The following is a 24,463-nucleotide window of genomic DNA, read 5'->3' as shown; positions in this document are numbered from 1 at the left end:
CTTACTTGAAGACTTCTTGAGCAACACATGCCAAGTGTTTAATATTTCAAGCTGAACAATCCGACTGACAGATGTCTTACCAGCCTATCAATCTGTGTATCTCTCTGTTGTAATGATTCCTTCAGTTCAGATACATTCTTCTGTAGTCCTGCAATCTCCTCATCCTTCTTCCCATCCACCTGGGGATCCTTCGAACCTGTAGCCAATCAGAACACCCGGTCACAACAGGCATACACATTGTTTATATGTTTCTTGTTTAACGCCGCACTCAGCAATATTCCACCTATATGACTGGGGTCTGTAATTAATCAAGACTTGACCAGACAATCCAGTGACAGACATCATGAACATGGATCCACGCAATTGGGATACGATATCGATCCCGTTAGTTGCCTCTTACGACAAGCATAGACGCCTTTTGCGGCAAGCATGGGTTGCTGAAGACCTATTCTACCCAAGATCTTACATCGCTCTTTCATGACAATACGTGGGCACGTGAGGTGAAGGTCCAGATGACATCAATGTTCTCTAGTTGTAACTGGGAGATATGTACCTGACTGATGAGGATCCAGTCAGGACAAGTTAACTAGCCCTGATGGGTGACATCACAGGACATGGGCCAAGGTACAAGCAGCCAGAACAAGAGTGTGGTAGTATGTGGTAGTAGTCCGCAATCTTCCATCTATATCAGGGGCAGCCTGTAAATAGTTTAGTCCTGGGTTGGCATGCTAGTGGCCAATAGCCACAGTTACGACCAAACATGTCAAGGTGGGTTGGAATGCAATCAGGCAGGTAACACACTGACCACCTGATCCTCAATCAGCCAGGTAACACACTGACCATCTGATCCTCAATCAGCCAGGTAACACACTGTGACCACCTGATCCTCAATCAGCCAGGTAACACACTGACCACCTGATCCTCAATCAGCCAGGTAACACACTGACCACCTGACCCTCAATCAGCCAGGTAACACACTGACCATCTGATCCTCAATCAGCCAGGTAACACACTGACCACCTGATCCTCAATCAGCCAGGTAACACACTGACCATCTGATCCTCAATCAGCCAGGTGACACACTGACCATCTGATCTTCAATCAGCCAGGTGACACACTGACCATCTGATCCTCAATCAGCCAGGTAACACACTGACCATCTGATCCTCAATCAGCCAGGTGACACACTGACCACCTGACCCTCAATCAGCCAGGTAACACACTGACACCTGATCCTCAATCAGCCAGGTGACACACTGTGACCATCTGATCCTCAATCAGCCAGGTAACACACTGACCACCTGATCCTCAATCAGCCAGGTAACACACTGACCATCTGACCCTCAATCAGCCAGGTAACACACTGTGACCACCTGACCCTCAATCAGCCAGGTAACACACTGACCACCTGATCCTCAATCAGCCAGGTGACACACTGACCACCTGATCCTCAATCAGCCAGGTAACACACTGACCATCTGATCCTCAATCAGCCAGGTGAAACACTGACCATCTGATCCTCAATCAGCCAGGTAACACACTGACCACCTGATCCTCAATCAGCCAGGTAACACACTGACCATCTGATCCTCAATCAGCCAGGTGACACACTGACCACCTGATCCTCAATCAGCCAGGTAACACACTGACCATCTGATCCTCAATCAGCCAGGTAACACACTGACCACCTGATCCTCAATCAGCCAGGTGACACACTGTGACCATCTGATCCTCAATCAGCCAGGTAACACACTGTGACCATCTGACCCTCAATCAGCCAGGTAACACACTGTGACCACCTGACCCTCAATCAGCCAGGTAACACACTGACCACCTGATCCTCAATCAGCCAGGTGACACACTGTGACCATCTGATCCTCAATCAGCCAGGTAACACATTGTGACCACCTGACCCTCAATCAGTCAGGTAACACACTGTGACCACCTGATCCTCAATCTGCCCTGGACATATTCTACCCCAGATCTTACATCGCTCTTTCATGACAATATGTGGGCATGTGAGGTGAAGGTCCAGATGACATCAATGTTCTCTAGTTGTAACTGGGAGAAGTCTTTCATGGGGAAGACCAGGTAACACACAATCCTCAATCAGCCAGGTAACACACTGTGACCACCTGATCCTCAATCTGCCCTGGAATCCCCAAAGAGGGAACAAACATACCTGGGGACCCATTTTGGCCCATAAACCCCACAGAGGAACAAGCATGGATTCTGGGGACACATCATCCCTAAAGGGATGTGGACGAAGGGAGCTTCTCACCTTTCTTGGCTTTGTAGAGAGCGTTCTGGTCCTTCAACTGCTGCACCTGTTCTCGGAGTTCGGCCAATTCTTTATTTGCAAACGTATAGCTAGTCTGGACCTCTCCTAGTTCTTGCCGAACCTGCTGTAGTTGCTGATCCTGCCACCAGAGGGAGTACAGGGTCACATGATGTAATAGAAAATCAGTACCAGCCCCATACCTCTCCAATCGCTACATACATCTGTATCATGCATTACATGGTTTATATTGTGTCTTAAGGTTCACAATGTGTATTGATACGTGAGGTAGGCATATCATGAAAACTTTAAACACGGTGTATGCAGTGAACATGCACAGGTACATACCTTTATGTAAATACAATCATAAAACCCCACCAGCCCCAGCCCCATCACACACACCAGGTGAGTAGCATACAAACGTGAAACGTCCCATGGCAGGAACACCTGGTACATGGACAGCCGCTTCACACACCTGTTCTGTAATAAGCCCCTTGTACTTTTCCACGATCTTCTCGTGTTCGTGTATACTAGCTGCCTTCTTGGTTCCCTCCGGTGTGCTGCTGTCGTCCGATAAATTTCGTAAAACTTCATCTGTAATATGACACAACACCACCATTGACACAGTTGGAGGGAGGTTTGCTAAGGGCAGTCTTCAACTCAAACCACTAGTCAGAAGCCCGAGTCCAGTAACATTGTTTGTGTTAGTAAGCTAAGCTGAAAATACTTCATAAAATAACTAGTGGTGGGACCATACACTGATGCATCAGTGGATTGCGACTTTTTACTTCTCGATACAAGTATCAATCACAGTCGCACACTAAGTAAAAATGATCGATTCTTACTTTAAATGTTTTCTTGAAAAAGTGTTACACCAAACACTAATTACTAGTGAAAATGAGTATGGACCTGACACTGCCAACTGTTAATCATTAGTGTGCCAGGTATTTGACTATCCTGTTTATGAAAAAGATGGCTTACGCACCACAGATTAATGCACATGCAAGTATCGCGATACGTATCAGATCGTGAGTGTTTATATGCACATATTTGTCCAATTTACTTCTCTGAAAGTAATTATATCACAAATTTTGGTATTTTGGTTGGAAAATTAATTATTTCTAAGTGTGCACTTCAGGGACATGGAACACATTTTAACTTTGTCATAGGCAGCCTAACTTCGAAGCCTGTAATATGACACACATCTAATTATATTACTATTCTGTTGTTGTGGTGAACATAAAGTAAGCGCGAGGGGAACATATCCTATCATAGAGTAACACCCGAGAAACCTGTTCACAACAAATTTATGTAACCACACACTGAACAATATTCCTAGTATGTCTTGTGCATGCATGGTTTGGTCCAAACTAGTAAGAAAACCACAGTTAAGCATTTACCCACAACGTTAATTTTTAACATTCATCGAAAAATAGCAGACGGCAGAACAGAAACTAAGAGTTATTTCTCCAAGTTCTATTTCATTCAGAAAATATTGTAAATATCCGGAGAATCAGTAATTTGTGATACAAAATTGCCATTGGTATGTTGAAAATGTAATACCAACAGTTCGGCAGTTGCAAGCAGGGAAAATAAGACATACTTTACAAGATAGCAGGTGACTTGGTAAATAGGAAGGGTCTCAGCCAATCAGACTCCAACATTCATGTGTGAGGTAAGATGAACATCCTGACAACAGTATAGGGAATCAGGTACATACAACACGTCACCAGCTAGCTGCATAATGAGCTACACAATGGCCAATATACTATAAACTTACTTTCTAAGTATTTGAATAGCCTTGTGTATTCATAATCAAACAGAACCTCATTAGGCTGCTTGTGGTTGAGGTGGGGCCTCTTGGCAGCCCTTGTATAACTTTCATGCTTCAACACCTGGGAAAGTCGATCGGTGAAGGCCTCCAGTCCGATTCGTTTTTCAATAATCTGACGAAGCGAGGACCTAGAAAACATAATATAGGAAGTGTCGCAGATTAATCCTGTTTCAGTTATAGATAAATGTCTGTAATCGTGGTAGATTTGGTATCAGTAGAAACTCAAAAGAGACTTTTAACACAGTTTATTTGTCTGTTGTTTAACGCCCCCTCAGCTATATTCCAGCAGTATGACAGCGTCTCGACAATCCAGTGATCGATATTGTGAGCAACATTCCCCATCGCCCTGGTTGGAGGACACGTATGAACCAAGCCACTGATCTGATTGGTTGCATCTCAAGACCAGCATAGGTTGTTGGGGACCTATTGTAACCCAGAATCCCCATGTGGAGACCTGGAATACCCACTTCAGTAAACCCAACAGCTAAGGGACACAACTCATGGAAATGCTTGTCAGGTTCAGTAGACCTCTGGCCACACAAAATTTGAGCTAAAATGGTGAAATTATGTTTGCCGTGAATTCTTTAACCAGCTAAAGAAGTTGAATGCTCAAATATGTAAACTCTGTTAATGTTAAGGGAGCATGGTGCAAGGGAGTAGATCATTTAATTGAAACCGATATATATTCAGAAAAGGTTACTAAAGAAAAAGCGACTAGTTAGGCAGCCATTAAGTCATCGATTGGAAGCTTGTATGTTCATAACCATAAACCAACACATGCCCTCCAAAGTATCATGAAGACACTCAACACAATGTGATCACATGCAACGCTACTCACTTGGTGAAAGAATCTGTCTGATCATCATTGAAGAGTATACAAATGCCGAGAAGGATGGCACACAATCCCTGGACCAATGTCTCCTGCTCGTCCCCATCAGAGCCGGACACTTGGGATATCAGCTGACAGGGTCAAGGACATACGTAACAAAGACTGATGGGGGGGGGGGGTGTCTTGTCAGTCAGCAATATTACAACTGTCAGAGGTCGTAATTCCTGGGGCAGGGGTAGAAACTAACATATGATAACATATTGCAAAACACTTAAAAATGGCAAATATTTACTAGTCCTTATGATACCTTAACTACTGGGCAGTTTGTCAAGGACTACAGGACTAGTGCCAATTTCTAACGCTGTAAGGGCTCTAAATTAAGTGAAGCGGGATAGATGTCATAGAGCTTCCAATAGTACAGGGTTATCACCAGTGTGGTGGTATATTTGGCTGGCGTTATCACCATGTGTGGTAGTACATATGACAGGTGATATCACAATGTATGGTAGTGTATATAACAGGTGTTATCACCAGTGTGGTGGTGTATATGGCTGGTGTTATCACCAGTGTGGTGGTGTATACGGCAGGTGTTATCACCAGTGTGGTGGTGTATATGGCAGGTGTTATCACCAGTGTGGTGGTGTATACGGCAGGTGTTATCACCAGTGTGGTGGTGTATACGGCAGGTGTTATCACCAGTGTGATGGTCTAAAGACAGGTGTTATCACCAGTGTGGTGGAGTATACGGCAGGTGTTATCACCAGTGTGGTGGTGTATATGGCAGGTGTTATCACCAGTGTGGTGGAGTATACGGCAGGTATTATCACCAGTGTGGTGGTGTATACGGCAGGTGTTATCACCAGTGTGGTGGTGTATACGGCAGGTGTTATCACCAGTGTGGTGGTGTATACGGCAGGTGTTATCACCAGTGTGGTGGTCTAAAGACAGGTGTTATCACCAGTGTGGTGGAGTATACGGCAGGTGTTATCACCAGTGTGGTGGTGTATATGGCAGGTGTTATCACCAGTGTGGTGGAGTATACGGCAGGTATTATCACCAGTGTGGTGGTGTATACAGCAGGTGTTATCACCAGTGTGGTGGTGTATATGGCAGGTGTTATCACCAGTGTGGTGGTGTATATGGCAGGTGTTATCACCAGTGTGGTGGAGTATACGGCAGGTGTTATCACCAGTGTGATGGTGTATACGGCAGGTGCTATCACCAGTGTGGTGGTGTATACGGCAGGTGTTATCACCAGTGTGGTGGTGTATATGGCAGGTGTTATCACCAGTGTGGTAGTGTATACGGCAGGTGTTATCACCAGTGTGGTGGTGTATATGGCAGGTGTTATCACCATTGTGGTGGTGTATATGGCAGGTGTTATCACCAGTGTGGTGGTGTATACGGCAGGTGTTATCACCAGTGTGGTAGTGTATACGGCAGGTGTTATCACCAGTGTGGTAGTGTATACGGCAGGTGTTATCACCAGTGTGGTGGTGTATATGGCAGGTGTTATCACCAGTGTGGTGGTGTATATGGCAGGTGTTATCACCAGTGTGGTGGTGTATATGGCAGGTGTTATCACCAGTGTGCTGGTGGTGTATAGGGCAGGTGTTATCACCAGTGTGCTGTTGTATATACAGCAGGTGTTATCACCAGTGTGGTAGTGAATACGGCAGGTGTTATCACCAGTGTGGTGGTGTATACGGCTGAAGGATACATAAGGCACGTTGGCAGAGTTGGACAGGAAGTGGGAGACGGAGATGGTGCAGTTAGACATCCAGCCACACATCAGCATGAGTAGCCCGATCCGTGTCTGCACCTTGCCACCCTGGGGAAACAAACACAACTTGTACAGGAACACACTCCGTGGAAGGAAACAGTTCTTATAAATGTTCATGTAAAATCCTTCAGATTTTTATACTTGAATACTTATCCTGCAATACCCCTTAAAGCATTTACTGCTTCTTCTTGACAGTGAGAAAGAGCTGTGTGAGGTCTTGATGAAGAAGATGTTCCAACCAACTACTGCTTGAGTCTGAGTGTTAATTACTGAATCCTTTGCGTGTTTGCACACTTTAGTGTTTCTTTGTGGCTATTATTGTGCTAACGGTTTGTGTTAGATGGCATACTATACTAATATGAACGAATCGGGTGCTCCTTATCATCTTTTGAGCAGTATATATTCCTGGGCCTACCTGTGCCAGCATGTTGCAGCACTGCTGCAGCAGGGAGACGGGGGGGTTGCCAAGGGAGGTGGCTAACTGGACACGGAGCAGCTGCTCCTTCTGGGTGGGGTTCTCCAGGATGGCATGCAACATGGCCGTCGCGGCAAACCAGTTTGACAGCGAGTCTCCGCTGAACAGACCTCCACACAGCAACTGACCAGCTGTGATGGTGTTCACTACAACACAAATCGATACTGAAACATCTGCTTATTCTGGATGGTACTGTTCTACATCATTTGTTGCATGTTTAACACTCCATACAGCATTATTCCAGCTATATCATAGCTGCCTGTAAATAATCCAGTCTGTACCAAACCAACCAGTGATCAATATTATAAGTAACCTTCATGTTCCACACCTGTCACCCTGCCCACCTAGTCTCCAAAACCATCCACAAGACCCTCAAGAACTCTCATCCCAGACCCACATCAGCCCCATCCCCCATCAGAATCACCATTTCCTACCCTGTCGCTCATCAGATTTCCCGCTTCATCAAAATCAAAGCCAATATAGATGTCACCTTTTCCAGTGTCAAGTCAATCAAGACCCATCTACAAGTCAATAGCAGAGGCACAAGCAGTGTAAGTCCCAACCCCCGAGGATGTATATACCAGATCCCCTCCATCTGTGGCCACCTGTACATTGGAGAAACCCTAAGACCCCTTAACAGCAGACTCAAAGTACATCCGACCTCTGTTAACAAACTAGACCTGAAATCTGCTGTTTCCAAACAGATCCTCAAGAACCAAGACCATAACATCATGTGGGAAGGAACCAAAGTCCTGTCTACCAACAACAACAACTGGCGACAAACAAAACTACACGAGGCCATTGACATCAGGAGACACCAGCCAGCCATCAACCGTGACCAGGGAACATATCTGCCTTGTGATGGGGACTTACTGCTCTGATCTTTGTCAGCGCCAATTATCTAGAAGGCTTCCATTTGCGCATTGCTATTTCTATCCCTTTACCTATCAGTGCTAAGTACCCCGAGCCTCCTGTTTGCACATTGTCCATTGCCATTTACCAATCAGTGATAGTTTAGTCCTGGCTTCCAGTTGTCCATAACTATCAGCGCTACTTACGGTAAAGTGTTGGCTTCCATTGTCTATTGCTGATCACCTATCAGCACCAATTATCTGTTGACTTCCGTTGTTAGTTTCCACCCCTTGTTAGTTTCCACATTTTGTTATCATATTAATTTTATTCTCCTTACAATGTACATATATATGCTCTCTGCCACATATCATTCATTCACCCGATAAAGGAGTAAGCATATATTCCGAAACGTTGTGTTCCTCATAATAAAAAGGTGACATCCATAAATTCTCTTCCTTAGTAAACACAATGTGTGTATAGCCCTCTACACAGCACCACCGATATGTAACTAACACAATGTATGTATAGCCCTCTACACAGCACCACCGATATGTAACTAACACAATGTGTGTATAGCCCTCTACACAGCACCACCGATATGTAACTAACACCATGTCTCTCACCGTCTGCCGTGGTGGGGAGGAGAGTCTGTACAATCTGGGACTGCCCCACTTCGTTCTTGTACAGGAAGGACTGGAAGCAGTACAACACCGCACACCGCAACAGGAAGGGCTGCTTCTCATTCACCATCGACATCAGCAACACAACAATGGCCGGTCTGGAAACAGTCGATAACAATAAACAAACATTGTCATTTGTACTCAATTCCAGAAACTCGAAATCAGTGAATGAGCAAATGAGGTTGAATGCTATGGCTTTATGGTATTACAGGTATTCCAACTACCACTGGCTCAAAGTGTACTTCTGTTTTAATGCAGTGGCCAGTGGTATTAGAGCCTAATAGTTGTATTAGAATATATATTAGAAGCTGTATAGAATATATTTGTTTCACAGTCAGTTCAACAGACTAGATGACACACCAAATCAGCCAGATCAGTTGTGGTAGGGACCAAAAAAAACCAAAAAAAAATCCACAAACTGCAGCCATTTTTACCACCTAAAATAAGCTCCAGTGGTTCCCATCCCTAACATGGGAGAGTTGTTTCAGGGGATATTCAGGTATGTCGCTATAGACCGGGGTCATGCAGTGGCCTACCTGGGTGGGTTTGAGGGAGCAAGAACTGAGGCGAAGTATTCCTGGTTGGCTGGGTTCCCTCGGATAACCTCCGACACAGTGTTGATTGTCTGCAGACAAAACAAACACAGTAAGTTCAGGTATAAAAATTGTGACTGTTCATGGAGGTTTACACGTAAAAACCAGTGTGCACACTGTGTAAATTTGCACAGTAAAAACATATTGAAGTCATTATTATATATATTTATTTATACAATAATAAATTCACAAACTGCTTATTCAATTAGTGACAAAAAACTCAAGACACCAATACAAAATCGGTGACATATTGTTCAGAGCAATAATTCAACTAAAGTCCAGCCCATTGTATTATCATCCAATCAGGAAACAGTAGTCCGTGAGTGGGAGTGGCCTATTTTTGATTAGAAACTGGCTTGGTTTTGCCAATCAAATGCCATGGAATCACTGGCAATTTATTTATTATCATTTTAACCTTTTGATGGAACTAGGGGATCCAATTTCAAAGTCTACAATAATGAGAGTGAGACTAGCAGACTCACCTCTGTCAGGACATCTGCAGGGACACCGCTAGCCATCAATATCGAGCACAACTTCTTCAGAAGCCCTGCATTAAACAAATAAATGCTGTCAAATCTAAATTTACGGTTGTCCAAGCTAGTTTCAGGCTGTATTTGGTTTGTGTAACCCATATGTGTATAGATCGATGATCCTTTGACAGCTGTCAGTATCCTTCTGCCGCTAGATATGCTAGTTCCTGCTTGTATTTGATGTATGCAACCATATGGCAGTTCGAGACGAACTCTGCTATTCCGATCGTGGAAAGATTTGCAGAAAATGTATACCGCAGAACTGAAGGAAAATTGTGGAATATATCTTTTGTTATCAATCAATACACTAATGCTCAATTATTATCATGCTTTCCTTTCAAATTTCACATATATCGGTGACACTATTTATTTGCATTATTGTATGTCCTTATCCATAAATAACTGATAACTGTTCATAATGACAGCTTGTAAAAATATTTTGTTTCGCATTTGGATTCAAGTTTGAATTAATGTTTGAGGGGGAAATGGGTATGTTTTCACCAACCCATATGTGTATCAATAGATCCTTTCCACAATCTTTAAAACTATTTTTAGCAGACTGTCATGTTGATTTTGTTTGTTTAATGCCATATTACTTAACACAAGGAACGGTCAAAACAATTTATTGTTAAGGTATCTCTATACAAAATAGAACTCAGTTATTTAACATTATAAAATTGGAAATCTAGTATTTGATATAAACATTGACCTACACATGGTAAAACGTTTTTTAGTTATGATACCACTTACCACATGAGTTCATGACCCTCTGACAGGAAGTCGTCTGCTGCTGAGGGTTGTTGGGAGAAACCATTGTTCGTACCAACTACAAGAGACGGCCACATGTCATACATACACATAGTAACCCTTCCCCGTTGGTTGCAGTGCAGTCTTGCTTGACAGTATTTATCATTGTGTGAAGAATCAACCAAATTATCCATTTCACTTGCACAAAAATATACTTTAAACTTAATGCTTAGCAAACATAGTGAGTGAGTGGGAATGGTTTTACACCGCTTTTAGCAATATTCCAGCAATATCACAGCAGGGGACACCAGAAATGGGCTTCACACATTGTACCCATGTCGGGAATCGAACACCGATCTTCAGCGTGGAGAACAAACGCTTTATCCTCTAGGCTACTCGATCACCCCTTACCAAACATATCAATCTGTTGTTTATATTGGTAATGCTAGTGAAAAACAGCTAACAAAGAAAACAGCTCAAAAGCAGATATGACACAACTCCAAGCAATGTCAAAATTGAAAGCAGATCAAAACACTGAAAGGATATATTTGTAAAGAAAGATGACTCAATGAGGTGTTTCTCTTGGAAAAGAAGAAGTTGATGATGATCGAGAACTGGAACATCTTGAACTAAAGATGTTCCACTGTTGTGATAGCAATAGAACTGAAGATGGTAATGTGATGGATCTAGAACTGAAGACGCTAGGACAGATCTGATAGCAGTTCAAATGAAGATGTTGATGTGATGTGAAAAGAACTGACAATGTTGGATGATCTGGTGGAATTGGAGAACACTGACAGAAGAAACGGGGTTGAGCAGCAGGAAGGAATAGTTGGACAAGGACAGCTGGGATGTTTGCTGCTTTAGAAAACAAACATTAAGTGGTCATGACACAGGTCCCTAGCAATAATGTTCGTTTCTAAGTATTACATGACAGATCCAGTTCTACGATTTGTATGATGAGGTGAGGTGAAACGGGGTTAAACGTTGCATCCAAGATTATTGCACTTATACAGCGACTTGCATGCACAGACTGATGCCGATTTATAGTGCTAGCTCACTGAGATACCATGCTGCAGTTTAACATGAACATCCCACTCAGACACAGTACACCGACTCCGAGCCAACCAGTCCTTGTTTTAGCCCCTTAATGCCGAGCCCCAGACAGGGTAACAACAAGTACCATCTTTTAAAGTCTTTTGGTATGACGCCACCGGGGGTCAAACCCCGGACCTTCCACTTTCCAGGCGGATGCCCTACCACTAGACCACGGCGACGATGTTAGGGCTTAGAATAACTATAACAATATGTTAGTATTGTGACAACATATGATTGGAGTAAGTTCTTAGAACTGCAGCTCATCACTACAGAGTGACTAAAAATGATAAGTATAGAAGAAAAATAAACAGATGGCCTTCATTTGTTATCTCAGCAAGGGACAACACTAAGCAGCAGTTAGCTGTACAGTGGGAGTGAGTATCTTGTGACAAGCAGCAGCATGAGTCCATGATGGTGAACGAGGGTGAGTTGGGTGAGTTGGGGGAGGATTAATGCTTGAAGCATCATCATGATGAGTTGTTAACGGAACTAAGCTGGGAATCATGGGAGAAGCACTTGACAGGGACCAGTGGGCTGTACAGGTTACTAGGAAAGGCATGTTACCATGGTAACAACATAGTAGCCTGCACAGCATCATCACCTTGCCAACCCACTGTTACCAAGCAACCAATGCTACATGTGTGCGGAGCCAGAATTTTAGTGGACTCGCAAAATTAAATTCATAAAAAAAATGCTGAAATGAACAGTAAAAATCAATAAAACAAAAAACAAAGCACTGTTCCAGAAAAATGAAATCAAAATGAACTTATTGACAGTAACCATGGCAACGTAAGCTCCTCTGACAAACACATTTCCCAGCAAGTACATACAATATACACTATTCACATTCGTACAATGACTCTCTAAAATCGTGCTAGGATACATGAAACCTTTGAGTAGAGACAATAAAATCAATTGAAAGTTGATCGAAGAGAAATTAAATAAACAGTAGGAAGAAGGTAAAGGGGAAATGATGATGATGAAAATGATTAAAATGATGACAATGACGATGATGATGAGCAAGACACATGCTAATGACAGATCTATGATGACAGAACAGTCAGGACTGATCAACAAACACAGAATTAGAAACAAGTCACCATGCAAAGAGAGTGAGTTAGCGAGTTGGGTTTAACACCACTTTGTGATGGCCACCAGCAACACCCCCCCCCCCCCCCCCCCAACCCACACCCCATGCAGAGAGAGTGAGTAAGCGAGTTGGGTTTAGCACCGCTTTGTGACGGCCACCCATAATCCTATATATATATATATAAATACACACACAAAATTCTTAGTCCATTTAACTCTGGCTAGTGGAATTGATAAGCATGATATGCGAATCATAAAAAGGTACTTCTTGTTCAACCATTTTACATTTCCATTATGATCTGACTTTAAGAGCTGAATGCAAAATTCAAATGAAACAACCCAGACCTACATGATAACCATGGTAACCATCACGTCCTACTCACATTACATACATGTGGCTAAGGTGGGAATGTCTAGACATATATAACTGGACATCTGATGTCAATACCCCCGGCTACATACACACAGAAAGGGGAAAGAACAGTGGGAAAACATCAACAAGAATTGTCAGCAAAGTACTCCATGCTTACTACCAGGGGTCTTCCAATAATACCTTCACGACTCTCTAATGGACATATCTGACTAAAGTAGTCAGTTCTTTCTTACACTGTCTAAACATACCAAAAGCTGATCATTCAGCTGAAAATTTGAATTGTCCCCTAGCTTCTAGAAGTTGTACAAAATCACTGTAATTCACAATACAATGGTAGCCATTGTCTGACATCACAAACTGTTTGCTACTCTGGGTTGACAGTGACATCACTTGGGACAGAAACAATTAATTTGGTGTTAATGGCACAAAGCTGATGCCAGACATTGTAACAGAACCCAGACACATCTGGGGAGACTTAGTCCACAATGGAATCCATGCAGAACTGTTTTATGTTCATGTTCCCAAATAGGACAAAGCATTATTGGAGAAGCCTAGTACTATTAACTCATGCTTTTCCATGCTAAATAGCACTTATACCATATCTGTAGAAATCAAAGGTTTATTGGAACCAATCATTAAGGCTTATTGCCAGACATATCAATTCATAAATATGTATATGTTTCTCTAAACTTCTACAACAGCAAGAGTCACACAGTACTGGGTTCAAACTGATACAAGATACAAGTTACAAGATATAAAGGAAAACCATTAGACAGTGTAGCTCGCCTGCAATTTTATCTATTTCTCTGTATCAGACCATGTGAAAATGTTCAAGTGAAAATGTTCAAGTTTCATCAGCAGAAAATTATTTAGATATATTCCTTGGATTGACATACAATATTTCAAATAGTCAGAATTAGGTTCAAAGTGAGATGTTTTGACAAAGCTTCTAACAAACTTCAAAACATAACAAATTATGACAAATCCCTTTTCCTCACATCCCAATGTTTTCCCTCCTTATCTACTTCAACATTTTGAGGAAATCAAAGTAAATATTTGAAATTAAATAAATAATAATTATTACGTTTTTTTAACCTACCGGCCTTAATATTTGGGCCAAAAATCTGTAAACTGAAAAAAGAAGTCTGGCCCTAGTTCCAATAAACCTTTGCTTTATTCAAAACAAGACCCATCCACCAAAAGTTGACCCATCTCCACCAAAATTCTGAGCACACCGGGTTGTTAGTTGTGTTAGTGGTCACAACGTCAACTCACTTGCAGCATCAGGTGAATGTTGGTAACTTTCTGAGCTGACCAGCCCCCCTGGGTGCTCTGCTGACCTGCGTCCAACTCAAAATACGGCTCTAGCTTCTGAACATAGCTACCCTCTTTGAAAAAATTCTGATTTGAAACGTTGTTCTTGAGTAAATTAAGAAGCAAGAGAAGACAATCTTCCACGACAATACCTGAAAAAGAAAACTGAAATGTTAGACATATAAACTGAATGGCGAAGCTTGTATCATTGCAATGAAACGACAAATGTCTTTAGTCAGGTTCACATAGTCAGAAAATGTTTGTAAAATGTATAATAATGAGGTGTTTGCTGACAGACAGAGGGCCATAGTCAGGGTTAAATCTGAAATTATCCCCTTGACATGCGGATCCTGGAATAGCTAAAACATTTGTCCAGCGAAATACCACACACGGCCACCTGTGGTGCCATATAGCCCCTGATTACGGGGCTTTAACTGCTAATAGCTGTCTCCCAATCCAATCAATTACCAATACTACTTTTCATTCAGCAATCATTGTGGCCATTGCATCCCCTTTGAGTAAAGCATGTATTTGGGACTGACTTGACCCCCTGAATCCACACGGATGAAAATGTACATGTGCCCTGATCTGTGCCTACCACCATCACTGTTGCCTTCATCTCGGATGATCTCGATTAGACGTTCAAATGCATTCTCAAATGCAACAATCTTTTGAATGTTGGCGTTCCCCTTCGTGAGTTGAATCAATAACAACAGCGCCTGCACAATCAGAAGAAAGGTCAGTTGAACGTAGGTCAGCGAGCTTAATGCTTCTTCAGGCATAAAGTATCTGAGACAAATTCTACACTGGAATCTCAAGAGGGTATTTCAGCAAACATGAGTTAACCCTACTAATATCGATGAGCAAAACGGAAAACAGAAAGCCAAGAAATAGTTCTTCAAATTTCTCTCATTAAAATAAATAATAACAGTGAATGCTGCACTATACAAATGCATACATTATTATTATTGGAAATTTAGTATCAATATATTGACTCAGAAGTACCACAACATATCAAATATTAAGATTAATTTTTACAGACTCAGATAAAAATTACCTTTGTAGACCTGACATTTGATGCTAATTATGATCTAGGTAGATCCAGTAAATATTTAAGATTGTATTTGTCTTTTAAATGTCCATCCTTCCCTTAGTAAATGTGTCTGCGGTATTGAATTATTTATTAAGTGTTGATATTTATAAATTTGTGTTAATACAGTATCAAAATAAAACTTCACCCCAATAGAGACATGTAATATTGTAGTGATACATGTGCGGTCATATTGTCACATCTCCCAAAGAGTTTCTCTATCATGTGTCTGTCTCCATACACTGGCACCGCAATCCTACTCACAACACAACATTCTGTCCTGAGGTGCTGGATCCATATACTCACATCATTCCTGATGATCTCACGGCTGTCCGACAGCAGGTCCATGAGTTTGGACACGCCCATGGGGCTGACCAGGATGCATTCCTGCAGGTGCTTGCTCTTGTTGGTCAGCAGGACGGTCAGCAGCTTCACCGTCGGCCAGCGCACATGGAAGTCATACTCCTACATTGGAGGAAACAGGTTGACCAATGTTAACACCAACATCACAGGGGCAGTTAGTAAAGTATTGTTTTGGTTAATGCTGCATTCAGCAATATTCCAGCTATATGTCATCAAACTGTAAATAAAAGTCTGGATCAGACATTCCAGCGATTGACAATAGTAGCAACAATCATTGGAGTATGATGCCCCAAGTCAGCCAAGTCACCACGCCCGATCCATGAAGCATGTTAAGTTGCCTCTTACAATCAGCACAAGTCCAGGCTAATGACAATATAACACTGAGATACCAAGCCACAGTTAAACATGGATACCCCACACAGACACGGATTTATCCCCTTAATGACAATGGCCAGGCATGGTAACAAAGTACCATCTATTATTGTCTTTTGGTATTACACGGCTAGTGACTGAACCATCAACTTTCCTCTCTCCATCCACTTGACTATGTAGGCGGTCCATTCATAGACAGATGAAGCTACTGAAAGTCAAGATAGTAGATACTACTCCATTATAAAATATTAAGCTTGACAAGCGCAGGTTAATTCACAACGATCCTTACCTCCAACAGAGAGAGCAGAAGCGACACATTCTCTGACTGCTTGATGAAGATTTCTGTAAACTGACCACCTAGTTCACTTGGAACGTGTGATGGCATTTCATCATCTGCAAACACAGCGTGAACATTATGAAACATCAATCAGCAATATTCCTCATGTAGTCAGCACAAGCATCGTTTGTTGCTTAGTGCCACACTCAGCAATATTCCAGCTATATGACACTGGTCTGTAAATAATTGCGTCTGGACCAGACAATCCAGTAATTGATGTCATGAGCATCGATCTATGCAATTAGGTTACGATGACATGCATCAACCAAGTCATCGAGCCTGACCACCCAATCCCATTAGTTGATTCTTACGACAAGCATGGGTTGCTGAGGACCTATTCTAATCCGGGACCATCTGATCCCATTAGTCGATTCTTACGACAGGCATGGGTTGCTGAGGACCTATTCTAATCCGGGACCACCTGATCCCACTTGTTGATTCTTACGACAAGCATGGGTTGCTGAGGACCTATTCTAATCCGGGACCATCTGATCCCACTTGTTGATTCTTACGACAAGCATGGGTTGCTGAGGACCTATTCTAATCCGGGACCATCTGATCCCACTTGTTGATTCTTACGACAGGCATGGGTTGCTGAAGACCTATTCTAATCCGGGACCACCCGATCCCATTAGTCAATTCTTACGACAAGCATGGGTTGCTGAGGACCTATTCTACCCCGGGACCACCCGATCCCTTTAGTCGATTCTTACAACAAGCATGGGTTGCTGAGGACTTATTCTAACCCGGACCTTCAGTGGTGAGAGAGAAAGTATCCGACAACGGGGACACATGTAGTCCTGGATTGCTGGGGTCCTGACACTGAGTCCCTCCAGGGGTAGTGAGTAAGAGTCATTTGGAGTGTAAATTGTAATGCAGATTTACACAAAGTCACAGTATCAGAGAACTTAGTTACTATTGGGTACCCACAGAAATCATGACCACAAATATATACCAATATATATTTTAACAAACACTGGGTGTTACAAATTCATTTCTACGTTCCGACGTGTGGCTGAGCCACTTTATCAGTAAAGGCTGAATTTGGACTGAGAATGATGCTAACTGCATGTTCTACCTACCATCCTCTGACGGCTCGTTGGACATGACATTGCACAACGTGTCCAGAGCATACCCTGTGATCTCAGCATCATTTCTGAAACACAAATCAAACCAGTCCATAAATATATTCAAGAATTTGGTGTTATTTCAATCAACATCATCAATTTGACTGGCTAAGAAGAGAAAATTTTGTGTTTATAACTCGATAAATTGTAAAAAGATTGGCCACATCAATATGAGAATGTCAGAAATGACTTTGTATTTCATCCTCTGTGCACAGTTTTGCCTGAACAACCTACTTAGCTTGCTTTTTTGTAGATGAGGTGAGGTGAGGTGAGGTGAAATTGGGTTTAACGTCGTGTCCAAGATTATTGCACTTATATAGCAATGTGCGTGCGTGCATGTGGCTGCTTGTACTAGTCTGGACTTATGCCGATTTATAGCGCTAGCTCACTGAGATACCATGCCACAGTTTAACATGAATACCCCACTCAGTCACAGTATACTGACTCCGAGCCAACCAGTCCTTGTTTTAGCCCCTTTATGCCGAGTGCCAGACAGGGTAAAAACAAGTACCATCTTTTAACATCTTTTGGTATGGGGACCTTCCGCTCTCCGGGTGGACACTCTACCACTAGACCACAAAGGTGGTCTTCTGTAGATGATGTCACATACTAGTCATTTGTGATTGTGTTGACAATTAGGAAGTTGTTTGAGAATGATTCATTTTAGTCATTTGTAAACAGATGAACACTAAAAGATTTGTAGTAGAGTGACATTTAGTCCTAGAAATAAGTTATCTTATTTAAAAGTACATATCTACAAAATCCAAAGATAATAATATCCAAATAAAGCCCAGAACAATCCTTAATGTCTTGAGCTGAGACCATCTAGGCTTGCCAAATCATTTTAGACTTGAATTGGACTCCTTGCTTTTTTTTTAACTTATCCCTCCATAACAGTGGTCGGAGGGTGTGTTCTGGTGATGATTTTTTTCACAATGTTCTACACTGTTATATGATCGAAGCCAGAACGAATATTACATACTGCTGTGTCAGGATAAGTATATACATAAGGGGAATAGTCTGATTCCACATGATTTATTCTCTAGGGTCTGGGAGACAGCTGAAATTTGTAGGCAATATTCAAATATGATCAGCAATATTATGATAGGGAAACGATATATTATTTATTTTTCTTAATACTGGGACACTCTTCTGTGAACAGAGAGGTCGTCTAGCTGTTTCCGTTTTAAGATGTTTATACTGTTCCAATGTTTACCTGATAATAATACGGAAGAGATTCCGTCGCATTTGATTGGCTAACCACGCAATTTGATTTTTGCATTGTGTTTCCATAAAACCCCAAATACATTAGGCCATGCCCCATAATGGACTCCTGATACACAGTAACACTGATAACAGAACATGCAGGGCTTGTGGTACATTATTGTGCTAAACAATGCCACTGATTTTGTGCTGTTGTCTACACAGACTTACACAGTATGTGCACTGTTTTTTCACATTTATACCTCCTCCATAGACTAAAAAATAGGGAAGTCAGTTCTTAAATATTCATAAGTACCTAACAAAACATTCTCAATTATTCATACATACCTAACCAAACATTCTTCTTCTTATTATTATTATTATTATTGTAAACTTTCTAATATATTGCATATTTATATACTTATCCTATCTCACACTATGCATTTCTTCTTTACTTTGATCTTGGTGTGGAAATGCCCAAGAACAAAGTTTCCAGCTTAAAAAAAGCTCACCTCTGTCACCTGCGCAAGACAGAGGTGAACAGGTAGAAGATCGGGACACCATTTAAACAAATGGCCGCACCGGATGGTGGCTTCTATTGACGTAGACCGTAGTCCCAACAGACGAGCATATATACCCTCCCTCTGGGAGCTTGTCTGGGAAACCTCGGTCGGTACAGAACTGTATAGCAACCAAGTAAGTGCCCAGTGTCAAACCTTTTGTTTAAGATTCCTTCTACTTCGTAATTAACATAGGTAATCTGCTACTTGTGGTATAGTAGCTTTGCTGCAGAAAAAAACTTGGATCTGGCATACTGGTGAAAACCTTTCCATTTATCTTTGATAGACGAAGTACTCAGGAGACTGCCTTAGCTGCTCTAATAGAATATCCTCTTTTACGAGACTGCACTTGATATGTGAAGTTTGTATTATTCTGTTCTTGAATGGACCTGATTAGAGTGAGGATGTAGCAGTAGATGTAAGTCTAAGTATAGGAATCCGTGCCAGTTCCACGAGATCTGGAACCAAGTTCTCGTCGGCCAGTAAGGCGCTACCAACAGCAGTTGTAGACAGCTCGTGTTTAGGATCTGTTGTAGTATCTGTTGTATCAAGACTGGTTGGGGAAACACATATGCATTTAGGCCCTCCCATGATATAGAGAGAACATCGACTGGCCAGGCTAGTGGGTCCGGCACTGGTGACACAATGTTATCTGATGCAAATAGGTCTATTAGTGGACAGCCTTTCTCTTTTATTGCTCTTTGGAATGCTACAGGTGTAGCTTCCATTCTGTTGGTGATGGTTTGGCTGATCTGGATAAGGCGTCTGCTAATCCATTTGCCACTCCCTGTATTTGTCTTGCCTATATTGTTAGGTTCGGCTTGTCTACCAAAGGTGAAAAGTCAACTGCAGGAGGGTCTCTGATTTCATCATGCCTTGTAGTTCACCTGTTGACTGATCGTACGAAGCAGAGTAATCGGGACCATGTGGAAGCGTGGTAGTATCAGAAACGTGCCTTGAAGGGACATAGAAAACAGTAGGATCATATACCGAAACAAAATGTTGATATTCATCAACTCTTGTCTTGAATGAGTGAGGGATGACTTGTCCTACCAGGTTGATCAGCAATATATAGAACTGGTGAAGAGACAATGGACTCCATCCTCTAGGCACTGGACAAAGCGCTGTGCATTCCGGTATCGATACGACAAAAAAGAATTGTGAAGATGAGGATGATCTGTTGTTTGTCTGTTTTTTATAACAAATGTTATATTTGGGATAACATCTTCTCATTAAAGTACAGATGCTCGTACTTTATGGGGTTCGAACCCACACAGCCAGAGTAAGGGACCTAATCGCCAGCACACAAAGTCAGCAATCTAACCCACTCAGCCAACAAGGCTTTCTGCAGGTGAAGTCATACAAGCGGGCGAGCTCTTGATAGGACGATGTGTCGATGTATCAATGTGTATCGTTGAGTGGAGAACTTTCGGGTATCGATCTGGCGAACTGTCAATCCAAGAACAGTGTGTTGTAGATAATGGTGAAGTATGGCGATCTGACGATTTGTCGATCCCTCTGTCATCTGCAACCAAACGAAGGATGACGATCCTGTCAATCCTCAAAGGTACGATCTGGTGAACTGTCGACATGGTAGTCCATGTGTCAATCCATCAATGTGTATCATCGAGTGGTGATCCCTCGGGGTATCAAAATGTAGAAGAGGTGAAACTGTCAATGCTCCGAGGTACAATCTTGTGAACTGTTGACATGGTAGTCCATGTGTCGATGCATTGATGTGTATCATCGAGTGGAGATCCCTCGGGTATAGATCTGTAGAAGAGGCGAAACTGTCGATCCTCCAAGGTACGATCTGATGAACTGTCCATCCAAGAACAGCGCGTTGTCAATACTGGTGAAGTATGGCGTAAAGGCATATCTAGTCAGCTCTAGCTAGCTCTATTCCACATATGAAATCAGCATCGGGTAATTACTTGTTTCGAGAAGGGTATTGTGTAATAAGATTTCATAGACTAAAAGTTGGTCTAGGTTAAAGGATCCAGTAACAGGCCAGTATAGCGTGGAACAAACCATTAGCCCAATTCAGAAATACCTGACCACCTGTAACCATGGTAGCAAATGACTGAATCAGGCAACTCACCTGTCCTGTTCCAATACATTGATCAATACTCCCATAGACTGTGTGCCAACTTCTAGGCGGTATTTCTGAAAACACAATGGTAAACTTGTTTGATAAATTCATGTAATTTTCTAATCAATACTTTTATTCAAGCTGTTCTGGAATGATGCAGGTGAAATCAATATTCAAAATGAGCTTTCATAAATGTTAGTTTGACTTTACACATTCAACCTGTAACAGTAATTCGGACAAGGCTCGGGCTAAAACAAATAGTGAGGTCATGAGAGTTCTTTGATGGAACCATGGTGTCATTGAACCGATTGTAGTTCAAAGTTTCAGCAGTCCGCTAGCCCGACACAACTAAACTGTGCTGAGGACAAGAAAAATTCAATAATGGTAATCATCATTGACTAGTAGCATTTGAGGGCTATAATTCTAAACCAGTTCTCAATGCTTTTAAATTGCTACAAATTGGAACTGAATAAAACTGACAGAAAATGTAAACTTAGTAAACATTTTTGCCTCATTCAAGCTAGAACTTTGAGGACAAGTGAAATTAAGGTCTAAACCAGTCCTTAGGACATGTTGGACCAGTTTGATGAAAAACGAAACCTGAAGGCTGTCAATTCAATCAGGGTGTGACTAAACACTATCAGCCATGGCCTAACTGAGAATTAGTTTACTCGCACTCATATATTGTCCAGATTCACAAAACATTATGACCTTCCCAGCCCATGACACCTTTGTTACTCTGCTTTGTTACTTCACTAAAATAGCGTTCCCATCTTGTAAGTCTTTGGGAATACTATTATAGTGAAAGGCTTATGACTGACTTAGAAATAATATTCCCCAGATGAATTTACATTGTTTCTTAAATCAGAATGGTTCAAGATTGCAGATTAATGGAAAAGCATCCAACCTTCCCTTCGATGGTTAAAATGAAACAGAAATTGACTAACAAAATAAAACAAATAACTCGGGAAGAGTATTCAAAGTCTCAACAATCATCACTTGTTCGTAAACATCACGTTCAAGTGGATGCAAGTTCAACTTCATGCACGGGTGTAGGCCACTTAACAGAGGGGAGCTGTGACTAGTGGCAGTGATAGTATAGAGGGCTCTGCAAAAAGGCTATAATAGACATGATAGATGCACATAACATACTAAACATCATGAAACATTTGATTGACATTTAGTTACTTACCTTTGACAGAGATTTAAGGGCCCTGATTGCACCACGCCTGTCTTCTAGCAAGGTGGAGGAGGTGGCTCGCTCTGTCAGGCGCTCAACCTAAGAAAAATACATAGCAACTATACAAAAATACATAGGCATTATAGACGTTGGATGTTTTGTTTTGTTTGTTGTTTAACGCCACACTCAGCAATATTCCAGCTATAGGATCCAGTGATTGACATCATGAGCATCGATCTACTAAGTTGGGATACAATGACATGCATCAAACAAGTCAGCGAGTCTGACCACCCGATCCCGTTAGTCGCCTCTTACAACAAGCATAGTCGCCTTTTACGGCAAGCATGGGTTGGTGAAGACCTATTCTACCCCGGATCTAAGAGTGAGTGAGTGAGTTGGTTTTAACGCCGCTTTTAACAATATTCCAGTTATATCGCGGCGTGTCAGCTTAATGTGGGAGGAAAGACCTAAGTGATGCAGGTCTCAGACGTTTACCACTTCGGTGAAACCCACGAGCACGGGTATGGTGCTGACAAACCTAGAAACATAATCGGGGCGAACCGGGATTCGCACCCACAATCATAGGTTTCTGGCGTGCCCAAGGGACGCAACTCTGCACAGCGAATCGCGGCGCCTTAGACGACTGGGCCACCCGTGCCTCCCCGGACCTAAGAAGTTGGATGTAATCACAATAAGGAGTATTAGGGATACCAACTCCTTTATTATAAAAAACATGCTTCAGCGCTACATCTTGCCCTGTATACCAGGTGAATGGGAAAGAAGTAATTGGTTCCCAGGCTGTACCTCAGGTTGTGGTAGGTATGTGTATAGGTACTGAATGTATCAGGGAGACAATATAAACTTTTGATTTCATTCACAAACCCACAGGATTTTTTTAGGTAGAAAAAATATGAGAGGTCACCACAATCTGCATTGAATTTTTGAAGATAGTGTTCTGGGCCATGCTTTAATGTCTAGACTGTCGGACCCATAACAGCTCTTGCTTAACCCTGATCTGTGTTTATCATACACCAATCTGAGGTTGACAAGAACGTCCCATATGTATTGAAGAGACATTGAAGTTCACGACCATTGGACCAATGATTCCTTCTGTTTGTTACAGGCAAAGTTGCAAAGAAACAAACTCTCGACTTCCAATTAACGTTGGTATGTTTTCATGAACATTAGGCTCAGAAGCTGTAGAGTGGAATTCGGCATCTACCAAATATCAAATGACCATATTGACCCCGTGTCCCTTCTCCTACAGGGCAAAAGTGTTATCACGAAATTAGGATGACATCAACTTTGGAACTTGACACATGTCACCACTGGTAAACTTCCTATCGGTTACAGATGCAGCGGTCAAAATGCAATGTGTGGCTATAATTTATTGGAACAAACAAGTAGAAAGGGGTGTCACGAAGATGTTACAGATATAATGCTTTTTCTGTTTACCGTTTCTGCACCAGTTGGTTGATCTCCTCCTTGAGGAGTCCCAAGAAAATTTCGGAAGTAGTCCATCTTTTGCCGTCGTGGCTTCCGGGTTGGGCGCATGCGCACGCAACGTGGCAGGTTTTCTTGAGGACATTTATTTAACAACTAATCATTATAAGTATAATGCTTGTTAGTTTAGAATAATTAATCTCAGTGTTTTTCATCAATAA

General features: G+C 42.0%; 1 protein-coding gene across 1 annotated transcript in view; it reads right to left on the bottom strand.

Annotated features, from left to right (window-relative positions):
* Positions 1 to 24,353, bottom strand: part of LOC139469519 (general vesicular transport factor p115-like) — a 29,463-nt gene extending 5,110 nt beyond the window's left edge. The window contains exons 1-19 of the mRNA XM_071251710.1: positions 24,255 to 24,353; positions 22,812 to 22,898; positions 21,629 to 21,693; positions 17,720 to 17,793; positions 16,590 to 16,693; positions 15,872 to 16,030; positions 15,074 to 15,194; positions 14,437 to 14,627; positions 10,605 to 10,680; positions 9,807 to 9,871; positions 9,268 to 9,356; positions 8,675 to 8,829; positions 7,140 to 7,345; positions 6,662 to 6,772; positions 4,951 to 5,072; positions 4,059 to 4,240; positions 2,754 to 2,872; positions 2,282 to 2,420; positions 81 to 196 (exon numbers count right to left, since the gene is read on the bottom strand). Of these exons, the coding sequence (XP_071107811.1) occupies positions 81 to 196; positions 2,282 to 2,420; positions 2,754 to 2,872; positions 4,059 to 4,240; positions 4,951 to 5,072; positions 6,662 to 6,772; positions 7,140 to 7,345; positions 8,675 to 8,829; positions 9,268 to 9,356; positions 9,807 to 9,871; positions 10,605 to 10,680; positions 14,437 to 14,627; positions 15,074 to 15,194; positions 15,872 to 16,030; positions 16,590 to 16,693; positions 17,720 to 17,793; positions 21,629 to 21,693; positions 22,812 to 22,898; positions 24,255 to 24,353 (2,280 nt within the window). The remainder of the gene's footprint in view (positions 1 to 80; positions 197 to 2,281; positions 2,421 to 2,753; positions 2,873 to 4,058; positions 4,241 to 4,950; positions 5,073 to 6,661; positions 6,773 to 7,139; positions 7,346 to 8,674; positions 8,830 to 9,267; positions 9,357 to 9,806; positions 9,872 to 10,604; positions 10,681 to 14,436; positions 14,628 to 15,073; positions 15,195 to 15,871; positions 16,031 to 16,589; positions 16,694 to 17,719; positions 17,794 to 21,628; positions 21,694 to 22,811; positions 22,899 to 24,254) is intronic.
* Between the last annotated feature and the right edge of the window lie 110 nt (positions 24,354 to 24,463).

The sequence above is a fragment of the Haliotis cracherodii genome, unplaced genomic scaffold (genome assembly GCF_022045235.1).
Source record: "Haliotis cracherodii isolate W230 unplaced genomic scaffold, xgHalCrac1.p SCAF_2, whole genome shotgun sequence".
NCBI classification, from domain to species: Eukaryota; Metazoa; Mollusca; class Gastropoda; order Lepetellida; family Haliotidae; genus Haliotis; species Haliotis cracherodii.
Note: the sequence above shows the minus strand (reverse complement) of the source record. Positions and strands in the feature narration are given on the sequence as shown.